The 14,553-nt window shown below is 36.5% G+C and overlaps 1 protein-coding gene across 4 annotated transcripts in view; it reads left to right on the top strand.

Moving 5' to 3' along the window:
• The window catches only part of GLRA2 (glycine receptor alpha 2), a 130,460-nt gene that overhangs the window by 22,713 nt on the left and 93,194 nt on the right, over positions 1-14,553 (top strand). For 2 of the 4 annotated variants that reach the window (XM_074858753.1, XM_074858751.1), the window contains exons 3-4: positions 407-474; positions 7,326-7,549. In XM_074858753.1, the coding sequence (XP_074714854.1) occupies positions 407-474; positions 7,326-7,549 (292 nt within the window). Of the gene's footprint in view, positions 1-242; positions 311-406; positions 475-7,325; positions 7,550-14,553 lie in introns of all 4 variants that reach the window. The other 2 variants (XM_074858754.1, XM_074858752.1) reach the window with 1 other exon arrangement.

Genomic DNA, 14,553 nt, shown 5'->3' with positions numbered 1-14,553 from the left:
CTCAACTCATAAATCCTTAAATGCAAGGATGTAGCTCAGTGTATTTATGTAACAACTTCCAATGAAATTAGGTGAATTAAATTAGTGTTGATTTTTTTCTTTTGATGGATATTTACACGGTCTGTTTGGGAAAACTCACTTTCTACTTGTTTTCAGCCACATCTGTACCAGATTGTACGGAGGCTGAGGGATCTGTACTTTTGTTTCAATGTATATTGCAACATTTTTATTGCATTCCACAGGTCCTCCAGTAAACGTTACTTGCAATATTTTTATCAACAGTTTTGGATCAGTCACAGAAACCACAATGGTAAGTGCTATGATGCCACTGGCAAGCGAACAACAATACTTAATATATGTCATGAACAAAACCTGTCAATTTTTCTATTTATTGTTCAACTTGCAGGTCCTCCTGTAAATGTTACCTGCAACATATTTATCAACAGCTTTGGTTCAATAGCAGAAACTACAATGGTGAGTGGGACTGGTCATTGAAGCCATCTTGTGAAGGAGTGGGATGTGATGTAGAATAGAGATGCTCCGGATGTGGGGACACTTACTAAGTTATTAAGATACTAAAAGCCTACCAGCTGAATTAAAATAAAAAAATATAAAATAACTATATGAAGATATATATAAATTATTAAACTCAACTACCCAAGTCTAAATGTACATATGCAGTGACAGCACCATAGTCTGTAGTGACTATGATGACAGCAAATATAGGTGTGTGCAAACCAGCTTTCTCAGGTTTTATTAGCAATGAAGAGGCAGAGGAGAGGCTGGAGCTCAGCTGTGGGGCGCCCTGCCAAGTACTCCATATTTTGAGTGGGTCTTACACCACACACTGAATTATCTGCTGCTGCAGACTGTGCTGACAGAGCTACCAGAACAGTCTTGTTTAACTTAGTAAATCTCTGAGAATTGCAACCACATCAGTAACTGAAGTAAATGCATAACTTGAGTCAAATGAGTAAAACATATAGCTATAGGAGACTTGGGTATTTTGAGGGTTAAATTAGTACTAGGAAATGATAGGATCCCAGCTGACTGAAATGTTTATTTTGACTGAATTCAGAGAACACTATCGGTCAATAAAACAAGGTCAAAATGAAAATGTCAGTTCTAATTTTGATATATATATTCAATTTTTCATTTCAAGATGAGATTTTTTTTTTTAAATTGCCAAATTTTACGTTTAACAAAGTCAAGCTAAAAAAATGGGAATGAAAAGTTTAATCCAACTTTTTCTTTTTTAGTCTAGACATAAATTTTCTTTTTTTTTCAATATTTGCTAAGAAAAATGAAAAATATTTTTTCTCAGTCCATTTAAAAAGATGCTGATTTTTTAAATCTTTTTCAAACCATTAACAAAATGATCAGTTGTTTATTCAAGCATAATACAGACCTGACTACAGACTACATACAGACCTGAATTAGTCCAGAGAGAGATTTTTGATGGCTTTCTTATAATAATGTGATAAACCCATAATAATTACCAGGTGCTCATACACAAGTGTCTTAAACCAATTCTAGAAAGGGTTTAGTGATAAATCCCAGCTTGACTTTGAACACTTCAAGTCATGCTGCCACAAAATAACCTAAAAATGAGTATTCTCACCTTCACTGAAAGTTTGCAAGAGTTATTTTCATTGCCTCAGGACACACTGGAAACAATTGGAACGTAGTTTCAGAACCCCATTTTCCAGGGACTCGTACACAGCATCTGGGTATTTCTGTATCTGCTGAAGCCAGAGGCAATAAAGTGCTTAGCATCCTTTAGGACTGAGTTCTTGGTAAATAAAAATGAACTTACTACCCACAAATAGACTTAAGGTATATTGAAGAGCTATTTTTTTTTTATAAAATGGGATAGATACCGCCTTGCAATCCTTGCATTACGAAGGAAGAGCAGATATTTAACCAAACTTAATTATTTTAATACTCAAATACTTTCTTTAATTTTAATTGTAATTCATGCCATCATTTTAGAAAGTGGTGTCTAAGGAATGTAAGAACACAAAATCTTCTGCTTTTAAGTATTTTTATTTTAAAACCCACCCTGTTATTTAATGTTTTCTAGAGATAAAGAGCCAGTTATTGCTAGGGCGGGTTGCTTTCTTAAATAATGTGGGAAAGACTCTTTTATAAATGACAAGCTATAATGTACAGAGCTATAAAATAGATAGATTAATGCTTTAGACTATGTATCTGTAATATTTTAAAAACTCCTTAAAATAAAACTGAAATCAAGTTAAAAATGACAGGGAAAATAATATCTTGATGTAACATAATGATCATCAGACTTAATTTTCATTTTTTTAAAAAACTTCATTTGTTTTCCTATGTTTAAAGGATTCTCAGAAGATAGCTATGAATGTAGCCTCTTTTACTGAGCCATGTCTGTTGATCCTAGCATGTAGAGGCATCAGCATAGCATTAAGTAGCAAAAATCCTGCACGTCACTGGCTTTACAAGATGGCATTCAATGAAAATATTTGCACGACATAATGCTGATTGCATTAATTAGACTCCTTCATTGCTTTGATTAAATCCCCTCATTGCATTTTACCTTTTATCAAATATGTTAATGTGCACCTTTCTAATGTTCATTAACACATTTTGCTGAAAACAGCCAAACGTTCAAGTAGATGAAAACAAAGACTATTGGCTTTCTTAGTTTGCTTTGTTCATAATAGCTGCCTAAAGTGTGGAAGAGATTTCTTTTACATGCTGTTCAATGGTTTGATATTGATTTTATTAATGCTGACACTTCTTTAATGACTAGTGTGACTAAATAGATGTAATCACATGGTAAAAATGTTGTCATCGCTTGTGATAAATAATGAGTTTTGTTTGAGTTCTAGGATTCATTTTTCCCTATAAAAAGCTCTTGATGGTTTTGACATAAAACTAAACGATTCATTTAAAACCCTGGATTGTAAATTCAATAGAGACACTCCTTTCTCAGAGGATAGGAATGCTTGGTGAAACCATGTATATGTATACTGAAGGGACATTATCAGAATATAACTTGGGTGATCTAGAGCAGCTCATTGGAAATTGGGAGATAAAAACCTGTTCAGAGAAGCTTTCAGTAGGAGAAATGAACATGGTAAACATGATTACTGTCCCAGACCTACTAAATTCAGTAAGCGTCTCAATAAGTTATCACGAGTAGCTTCTGTTTTCTGATTGGGACGGGCACCAGGATGAAATTTATCTCTGTGTGAAAGGCCAGCAAACTCATGTCCAGCATATTCTTCTAAAAGCTAAAACCTTTAATTCAGAAATAAAACAGTATCTTGTGCTGGTTTTCTCCAAATGGATGAATTCCATAGAGTCTTCATGAGTTTTATTCCCAAAGATCTAGGGAAACAAAATGCATATGTACTAGTCTTTCTGCACTATAATGCATCTATGGGACAGTATCACAATTCTTTTTTTCTCCAAAAGAAATGGTTTTCTTCCATACTAGATTGATATATATTATACCAAAACAAAAATAGTAAAAAAAAGGCCAGAGTCAAGATGGAATTGTCAGAAATTTTCTTCATTGATTCACTTCTCTTTCATTTAAACCATAACTTGCAAAGAAAGATAAGACGATCCAGAGTAATTTCACTGAAAAAAACCAGTTATGCCAGTAAGCTCTGTATCTATTTTTGGAAGCATTCACACATGCAGTATTCAGCAGAAAATTCACTGTACAGCATGACTGCAGTTGAGTATCATAGATGAGTAATCTACATCAGGCTGGGCAGAGTCCCAAAGAACTCAGATGTTCAGTGTTGCTAATGACCAGGATTTTTTAGCTATCAGCTGTAGGAGAAGCTAAGAGCAGTTTGTACATTGACGAGCTAACTGTTAATTACAGAAATGACTAACTGTGAGGACATTATTATTGTCGTTATGCCCTATAATCAACGACTGACACTATGCAGCAGGTTCTCTGTTGGGGTAAATGCATCAAACTCCAGTTGTGTTTTGAGTACTTATGTTAGCAGAAAAATTGCTATTTCTTTATTTTAAAAGCTTATTTTAAAGCTGTGGCTGTCTGTATGATATTATCTTTCCACTAGAAAAAACAGAATTGCAGATAAGGTTGTTAGCTCCTGATTAATTCACATGTATAGTGTTAACTGCATAAGGTACTCCCACCGAAGCCATTGGGGACACATTGCATGCTTAGGTACATAGATAACCAAGTGCTCTTCTGCCGCATGGCCTTGAAATAGGTCGTTAAACCACTACTTTTCAGTTAGCATTCATATTTAGGATTTAGAGAGTAGTCTCTTTGTCAAGCCCCTCCCATGCATGGAAGGACAGCTAAGTCTGCTGTTTGCCTCAGACATCCGACTCAACACCTGGACAATCAATGCTGTTGTAGGGGAAGATGGGAGGAAGGCTAAGATCTAAGATGAGTGTCAATTCAGAGACAGAAAGTAGTACTGAAGAGGGAGTGGAACTCCCCTGCGCCTCCCTGCCACAGCAGTGCCCCAGACCAAAGTGACCCAGAGATTTTCTGAAGCTCTAGGCAGTGAATCTGGCGGACATGGATTTGCTGAAAGACTATTTCTGTCTAGAGTCCTATAACACAAACTAAGTATATCTGTGGATTAGGTCCCTAAATCTTCAAATAAATCTACTAAAACTGATCAGATGAATATTCCTTTAGCATGTTAGTATCACTCTGATTCTATGACTCGAGAACAGAGGAAAACTGTTTATCTGAGTTGCCTTGAGCTATTGCTGACATTGGTGTTGTAACTGAGATTGAAACTTCAGGTCCACGCTCCTCATTCAGAGCAGTGGTGCTGTCAGAAAGAATTTGTGGAGCAGGTGTACTCATGGACGTGTAGGAGTGCATTACTACAGTCCACCCACTTCTACCCTCAGGAACTTGCAAAATACACACTGTAGTGTGCCTGAGATCCATGTTGTGATACTGTTCTCAGGAGAAATTTTCTTCAGAAGATTGTTACAATGTTAGCACAGGAAAAGTACATTCAAAATTCTGCACATGATTAGGTCTGTGTAAACACACATCCCTCTCAACTGCTTATACCACAAACATAGGAGAAAAAAGTAGTGATGGTTTTGTGATATGCATGTTATATTCCATTTTTGTTTCTTATTAAAATATCTGTACATATATATATGCAAAGTCTATCAGACATAAACAAAGGTTTCAGTGCTGTTTTGCTTCCAACAAAAAGCTTGAAGAGAGAAAGAATTTCTAAGTGTATCAGGGTGATAACTCTGATATGTTTATGAAGGTACAGATTGAAAAAGATAGTGTAATCCTATTTGCATTATTTATGCTTTTGGTATAATATATATCATCATATGCAAGCTCTCCTGTGAATTAGGATATTTCAGACTGGTTTTTGTTGTCTAAATCACCAACTACTGAAGTTAATGAAAGTACATTTATTTTTAGATATTTCTGAACAATTTATTGATTTGACTTATTTATGATTTCTATGTCATGGGGGGAAAAAATCCCTCTGTTTTCCATAGACTTCATTACATATCTTATTTCAAAGAAAAATTAAAGGCAGTTGCACAACTAGTTGTAACAATTTTAAGCTATCAGCGGTTGCTGCCTTCTTTTCTGCAGAATGATAATCAAGTGCTTTCCTGGATTTATAACTAAAACTGTCCCATACAAATTCATAAGACATTCTCAGTTTCTAAGACCAGGAAACAAAGGAAAGTATGCTTAGGGTTAAGGTATCCTCACAAGATGTGAAGACATTTTATAAGCTCAGAACTGCAAGTAGCTATTTGATCTTTAACTGTATGAAACACCACCATCATAAAAAGCACAGTGGCTTGTGAAAAACAGGTACAGGCTTTCGTAAGTATCTTTAATAAATGTGCTATTCTCAAGACCACTCTCAGGTCTCTCTTGCTCTGATTAACAGACATTCCTGTTTTGACTCACATCTACCCAACACCAAAATGAAAATGATAAATAAAGCAAGAAAAATCACGTTCCTAGTGAGATTGTAAAATATCGTCACATTGGGTTAAAAAACTGCATCAGTTTGCATGTCAGAAATACTCTGTCAGGGCAGCAGCACAACTCATCACCAACCCACTGAATGAAGGGTGGGGAATGTTGAAGCTTGGAGAGGCTCATTCACAGAGTCTGCATATTGGGCAAGCTGCTTTCTGCAGCTCTCATCAGAGTGAGAATATTTATTTACATTTCAAGGATGATAAATTCTTCAGATTATGCAGTTCAGTGGCCTAACTAAGCCCAGGTCAGCTCATACATTTTCCAAGTCAAAAGCACAGTGCCGCCATTTTAATGTACTGTAGCTACCATAAAGCAAATCCTAAATGTGAGAGGTCTGTACAGCTGTCAGAATTATTTGATAACATATTCCTTCGAGAATATCATCGATATAAATATTATTAAATATTTTCCTTTTAGAGGAAGAGTAGATGTATTTCTAAGAGTGTTCACAAGCAAGTTAAATGTGGTAGTTTCAGGTAAATATGCCATAATAGTGGGTAAAGCTAGGGGAGATGAAGCTCTTATTTGCCGTCTTTGGAAATTCAGGATAAAGAGAATAAACATTAACATCCTTCCATTCCCTCCAGAGAGTTTAGACCCTAAAAGCTCTTTTCACACTCTCCTTTAATAGCCAGTTCTTGACACAGCATTAATGTTGTTTCTAAATGAACCTCTAAGTAATTGCTGCCTTTCCCAGTTCTGACTAGCAGACCACTGTGCAGAAGAATGCAATTAGAACAATTTTAATGGGATGCGGAGAGGGAGGATTGAATGAAGGAACATACAGAGAAAAGCATACGGTAGACAGAAAAAGGATACAAACAGTAAATAAGAAGTGCTGGTTTAATTTCTTCTATACAAATCTGGCTTCACTGGAATTAGCAACCATTCATGAGTACATTAGATATAATTGATTTACATATTGGAAGCAATTTATTTAAATTAGTAGTTTTATAGATTCTTTGTTGAAATTGTATATATCTAGCTGCAATGCTTTTTTGACTTTCTAAGTACCTCTGAGTTAATCCATAGCATTTGAAAGAGGGTTGTATTTAATATTGGAGGTTGTAGTTAATATTTTTTTCATCACTGAAGTAATTTTGATTTGGAAAATGTACCAGTTGTGTTTGTTTGGTTCAATACAGCATTTAGACCGCTTTATTTTCAAATGACAACTCTTATGTTCAAAGGATAACATAAATGTTTGCTGTAATGCTGGTAGAGCATAAAGAAAGATAAAGTGGGCTTCCAGTTTTGGTAAGTGGCTTAGTAACCTTTTTACATGGCATTTCTGTAGGACTACAGAGTGAACATTTTTTTGAGACAGCAGTGGAATGACTCACGTCTGGCTTACAGTGAATATCCTGATGATTCCCTGGATTTGGATCCCTCTATGTTGGACTCTATTTGGAAGCCAGATTTATTCTTTGCCAATGAGAAGGGAGCAAACTTCCATGATGTCACAACAGACAACAAGTTGTTGAGGATTTCTAAAACTGGAAAAGTGTTGTACAGTATCAGGTAAACAATTTATTTTTTTTCTTGTCATCATCTTCTTTCCACTCACTCCCTGTTTTTCTGGATGTAATTATGCTTACAGAACATAATGTACATATTTAATTTTTTGTTGTCCCATGTGTACAATTGAAATGAGACTTAATCATACTAGGGTAGAATGAAAATTTGCATATGTTCCTTTGCTAAGCTTTTACCTTTTGCAAAATAGTCTGTAAGCGGCACAGCAGTACTTCTTAGTCTTGTTGGAAACTTGAGACTGTCTAAAACTTTAATGGTATGCCTCAATAATTCCCATTAGTATTAGCTCAATCACTGCTCTTACAAAGAGAAGAAACCAACTCCTCAGTAGTTTGTGGGTTGTAATTTAAAAGTAAGGGGGTATTTTAAATGACTGCTCAACACCTTAAGTAAAAACATGTTTGACATGCAAGTCACTGGGTAATCGGATGTATCTATTCACATTTAAAAATAACTGGAATTACGGAAAATGTTTTTTAATACTAAGTGCATTGAAGTGTGTGTCATGTGACTGGATTTAGGCTGAATTAATAAAGACTGACAAAACATGATTTGATATGACCTGATGAAATGGTACATATGCAGAGAATCAGAATTGCATTGCACAGGCATAAAAAGCGGCAAATAATCTGCAGTATTATAATCTGCAGTATTTATTTGACATTCAGTTTTCTGTGCATCATTAGTTGCTTAGCATAGGTATTTAAAGATGCAAAACACTGCATTATTGCTCTTACATTTGTTTAAAAAAAAAGTAATTACTTTGTTTTATTTGTTCCTGGGAATGCTTGTCAGCTTCTGCCTTTCTTGCATTGTGGAAAGTAAACATGATAGTATTTGTTTAACAGGTTGCTTAGTGAATTTATTCACCTGTAAGGCAGATTAGTTTAGAAGGTAGTTGTTTCTGACTGGGCATTCTGTTTGTGACCTGCATTTTCATTAAGGAATTATTATTGATCCAGGTTCAGGACAGCTGTGCTCTTTAGGATGTTTAAATAAATAAATAATAACATGGCACTTTCCTCCATTTACTTAATTCTTGTAGAAATTCCTTGATAAGATCCTGGTAATATTTGCATGGATTAAGCAGGGTAGAAAGTAAATGTTTATGGAGCAAGGTTTCAAATTAGCATACCTGAACAGTTTGAAAAGAATAACAGGATACAAGGATGAAAGTAATACTAACAGAGTGATATCGCTGTCACTTACAAATATTTCCTGTTTCACCCTGGGAAAGAAATTAATTCATCTGTTTGTTTGAACGACATCAGACACCATCTTATTGAAGGCAACAGTGCAGTTGGGTGCTGTTCTGAATACAAATGGATAATTTTCCTGACATTTGGGATAAGGATAATTAATATTTTGAGCTGTCATATCACTTTTGTAAAATTCCCACACCTAAATGCAAATTAATCTGAAGCAGAGTAAGCAGTATTCCAATGGAGTACTAAGCAAAACTCATTGTTTCTCATTCGTATCACACAGCAGTAACAGAAGTTTACCTGGTGCCTCTAACATGGCATATAATTTTTTAGTACTTTACAGTGAAGAAAACTTTCCACAATATGGAAACTTGAAGTCAGAATTAATTAGAAAAACTTGTCTTTATTCTCTAGATACCAGGCTAGATGCATCTGTGTGTTGCCAGTTTCTTTTAGTTGTGCAAGAATGTTTTAGTGATCAGTTTCAGTACATTGAGAATGTTATAATGCTGCCATTTTCGCTGCTGCACCAAAAGCACTTTGCCTGACATCATGATATTTAACATTTAGCATTTAATGTGCTGTAAATGTTTAAAGCACTTCACAAACATGACTGAGAAATAGTGATGTAGGCTGTTTTGTCATATTTCCAAATTTAATAAAATCAAGGTCAAGTTAATCTCACATAAACGCTCTCTGAATAAAGTGAGGTTAGAACAGCTCCTAGTAATTAATGGGCAAGAAGCAAAGTGGGTGTACTATATGACAGTGGTATTCCTCTTCCCTATACACTGCACTGAAAACATGGAAATATGCTACACAGGAGGGACAACTGGCTTATGCTGTTAAACACTGTCAGAAGCCAATCCTGCCCTTTCTGAAAAGAATTTGGAAGATCACCTAGAACTAGATCTCAGAGTCCATGTTTTACTAGAACAAGACACTTGGTGTAAAGATATGGGTGCTCAGATAAGTCATGGAAGTGGGGATCTGGCTCATGTGTTACTTCCACTGCAGTGTTTAGTTCTGGGAATTATCTCACTCCATGGTAAGCATGAGGCTCTTCTTCCTTCTCTCAGTGAGGGATAAATCATCCTGCATTTACTGATGATGGTCAGCATGAGGTAGATTTCCATCACAGTTTATCTTATAATAATTAGTTATGATGCTTATGTTTGCAGACTCCTAGATCTGTATTTAATTCTCTGGAAGCTGTTATAGAAAATAGATCCAGAGTTGTTGATGGTTGATGTACACACCTATGAATCGTGTAAGTTTAGGAGTCCAAACCTATTTTTAGATATTTGTTGCATGCTCAAATGACTACCTTGGTATTTGTTTTGATCTCGGATAGCATGCTATACATACTATATAGAACCTGAGGCTCTGTATCTGGATAACTGGTCTAAACCTTTGGGTACTGCAGGGTGAACTAGAACCTTGTGGAGGCTCAATATGTTATTGCCACTGGACATGTAACAACAGCTCTTAGAGGTGCACGTATTTTGAGAAGTCAGCAGTTATAGCAAAGTTATATTAAGCAAACTACACTTTAGTCAAGATCAGTCTCACTTGCACTCTTTGAGCTGCAAAACAGTTAAATATCTATAACTTATTTTTAAGCCCTCTGGAGAGAGCAGTCAACAAGAGGGGTTTGTTATAGCAGCGTTCAATAAAATTAGCTTAAACTGTGCGTATTTTCTATGCTGAAAAAACAATGAGGGTTAAAATCAGAACCTACATAATGTCATCCCCTAGATGTCTGTGACTCATCCACTCCCAACCCTTGAATGATGTCTGCATGGATTGGATTTTGAAGAGGGTTATGCACTTGTAAGGAGTGGCAGTGCTCTGTGATGATACCAAGAATCATGTTCCTGGCACTCACATTCTGTGTGACACCTGAATTTTGCATTGTATACACTGCTTCACTGATTTTATGTTCCAGGGGCAAGGACTGTATCTTCTCTGGCCCATTGTAGACACCTGGAACATCAGGAAAATGTTAAAAATAACCTCACAGGAAGCTTCACATTCTCTCCAAGCCACCCATTTGTGCTACCTGATTCCCACAGACTCATTTCAGCCTGCCAGCCAGCTCAGAATATTAGCATCTGCCAAAAAGCTTATTTTAGCAAAGTGATAGAAACTGGAATGGTTTTATTTAAGGTTCAGGATTTTTTTTCTGCATTAATTGCCTCCCTCTCCCTTTAATATTTTCACTGCGTCTCAGCCATATAAGCTTGATGCAGAAGGTGGTATATCTCAACTGTAATATTGATCCATGGCATTGAACCTAGAATATACTGGTCAGGAAGGTAAAGAGGCTATAACTTCTTTTTTTTACCTGCTGCTCCAGAAAACACTCCCAGTTGTCTGATAAGGTTGTAGAGCTGTGCTCTGAAATGTAGTGCTAGGCGTTTAGCCAGAAAGAGTTACAAAGCAGATTACTTCATATTTTTAAAATATGCAAAGATTTTAGAAGGTGTTGCATAATTTGACAAGAGAGCCACTTGGAATTCTAGGGAGGATATTTGTGCAAATTCACAAACGACATTTCTCACCCCGTTTTTGTTATTCTGTTCAAAGAATTTCCTCAAGTCTTTCAAACTGTTTTTCTGTCTTTGTTTATTGTCAGTGCAAGAAATGTTACAGTTATGTGGAAAAGTAGTTCTTCATGGTTTTAGCTCTTGACCTAGATTTAATTGTTAAATGTTATTATGGATGAAAGTAGAGTGTCTGCTAGAGAGCAGTACTGTGCTGTTAAGGCACCATGAAGCAGAGAAAATTCAAGCTATTAGATTGCTCACTACTTGTGCAGCTGGGGGTGATTACTAGTCCCTCCATTTGGCAACAAGGAACTGAGAGGGTGAGTTGGCACATCCAAAAGCCCTCACCTGCTTGTGCAACCAAAGAGAAGTATCTGTGAAAACAACACATTTATTTGCAATTCTCTCTCCTGTGCCAGCTGCTTTACTCAGTAGTTTCCAGAATCAACTCTTTCTAGCGTGGTCATAGTGCTGAGTGATAGAGCACTGAGTTGACTCCCCTCTGCACCAGCACTGTCCCCTCCACCATTTTGGGTTATATTATGACTTATGATAACCATATCCCTCATGTAAATCATCAGAAGTAATCTATAGCACTTTTATAGTTCAGCTTTTCTGAGTGAAACTTCTGTGTTTTGTAGTCTCCTCTATAGTTGTGTTCTTTGCCTTGTGGGAAAGAAATACAAAGCAGATAAAGGAAATACATAGGTAACACTCTTAGTAACACTGCAATAGATGATTCATAGGGCAAAAAGTCTGCTATCCTTCTGAACTATTTTGTTTTGAAACAAGATCAGATCTTAGATTTTTTGTGTGGCTACTACAAAATATGTTGCCACGTTACAGTAAAGTCAGGTGTGTGTTTTCTAAAACAATTTTGGGGTACAGACCTTATCAGCTATATGGTAATGAATCTCCATTTACACCTGATGAGATCATTGTATGTAAATCATCCATGGCATGGCACAGTCTAGCCTAACAGAGTGGTAGGAAATGTTATGTTCTACAGCTCTGTGTGCATCCTGCTCTTTAATTTGATGACTTCAATTTTATTTTACAATCTAATGTTGGGATTTAAGAGGATTTGGACTTTACTAGCAGCATTGTCTTTCCATGTGACAGGTTAGCAGAGGGGGGAGCAGAGAGACTGTTATCATGATTGACATGGCTGCTTACTATGTAGGTACCCCTTTCTCCAACTTCACACAATCATATTTATTGTCTCAGCTCCTATCAGAATAATACTCATATTGAGAAGGTGGGGATTTTCCATTGGAACTTAATCTCAGTCAGCACAGGAATGTTTTCATAGAAAACTATTTAGTTCTCCCACTGGCAAATCTACACACCATCCCATGCTCGCTGCCCTGACTTCCCAAAAGCATAAGAAGTCTTGACATACCTCAAAGTAAATTTTCCACATTTAAAACAAGCCAAAACAGTGAAGAATAATCAATGCAGAAATGCTAACTGAAATAGAGCACATATCTAAAGAAGTTTTGGGTTTGACAGGTATTATATATATATTGTAGGCGGAAGCCTTATAGACATTATATAAATAGTGCTAGAATCACTAAACTTTATTAAACTGAACAATGTTACTGGGACATGATGACTTCCCAAATTGTGGCTGCATGCTATGTGAATCTAGAGAATTTGAAAATTTGTCTTCCCATGGGCATTATTACAATAATAACAATGGTTTCAGAGGCTAAAAAGTTGCAGCCTTTTGTAGGACAAGCACCAGTTCTCATTAGGACTGAAGCAATGTCCTTGGATTATCACTAGCTGTCCACTTTTCACTCGTCCTTTTTCTTTCCTTCTTGCCCTACTCCTGCCTCTCCTTCCATCCTCACTCCCCTTCCTTTTGGGGTCTTTTAATTAAATGGCCCGAGATTCTTCTCATCCTTTGGAATGGTTTCCTAGCTCTCCGTTAACTGCACCCTCCTATCACCCACTCCCTTCTTTCTCATTCCCTCCCAATCTACAAATTCAGACTGAGGATCTGGCCCCGGGTTTCCAATACTTTTATTTTTCTGTTGTATCTAAAGTACTTGTTTTGCATAACAAATAATAAAACCTAATAAATAAATAATAAAGCTTAATGCAGGTACTTTGTTGTATAACTAGCACAGCTATTGACAAAACCCCACTGACCGTCTTACTTAGGGAAAGAATAATTTACATTTTAATGAGACAAAATTAGTTGCTCTTTCATTTCATAAGGCATTTAAAGCAAAGTATGGACATTATATCTGAATGGACATTATATCTGAACAGGTACTGCCTTACTTCTGCCTCTAATACCATGCATGTCTCCAGCTGACACACAAGAGCACTGGAGGTGAGGTAAATCCAAACACAACAGAAGAGCTACTTAGACTGAAGGACAATGCTGCGAGGAGGACAAATGGCTCTGAACTGGTCATAAGTAAGCTTAAAATGGAAGTTATAAAGTTTCCAGACACACACCGTGTATTCCTAGAACAACATTTCAACAGAAATGGGACACACACACACACACACACACTAGATGTCATTAAATGAACCTTGACCATTTTTGAAAGGGATTAGATGATGTGACTATGTGTGATAGCAGATGACCAGATTTGATGTTCCAAGATGTCACTTCTATAGCCCTATATTCCTGTGTCTCAAATAAAAAGGAAGACTTTGTTCTAACTGAAAAAGTGGGAAATGCTGCTGGAGACCAATTTGTACACATAAAGTTGTTCTTGGCTGACAGGATCAAAAAATATTGGCAGGTGGTTACTTCTGGATGTCTATGCCAATGGGATAGTTACATAGCCAAGACACATGTCTGTGTACCTGCTTTCCTTATGGGTAATGGCAATGCCTGTCCTTGATTGCTAGTGACCAATCCATTTACCCATTGAACTTGAACCGGAGCAGTTAAAGGTTAGGTGTAAAATGATGTAGGTGAGGGAGCCCTTTCTAAATGGTACAGAAAAGCATGTTTTCCTGGAAGATGCTCCCAGGGATGAAGGTCTTTTGCCAATTGTTTTGCAATATACAGCTTAGAACAGATATATCATCATGCCAGGAGGAAAGCAAAGCCATACAAAACACACACTGCAGGAAAATTAAGATAGAAAATGACACAGGAGAAAGGAGAGATGAAATACTGTTCTTCATGGAAAGGAAGCAGGTGGTTACAGAATTCAACTGTTACATGAAATCATACTTGAATTTAATTTCATAGATTTGCTTGAGC

Source organism: Strix uralensis, chromosome 2 (genome assembly GCF_047716275.1).
Source record: "Strix uralensis isolate ZFMK-TIS-50842 chromosome 2, bStrUra1, whole genome shotgun sequence".
In the NCBI taxonomy this organism is placed as follows: domain Eukaryota; kingdom Metazoa; phylum Chordata; class Aves; order Strigiformes; family Strigidae; genus Strix; species Strix uralensis.
This window is presented reverse-complemented; position numbering and strand designations above follow the sequence as displayed.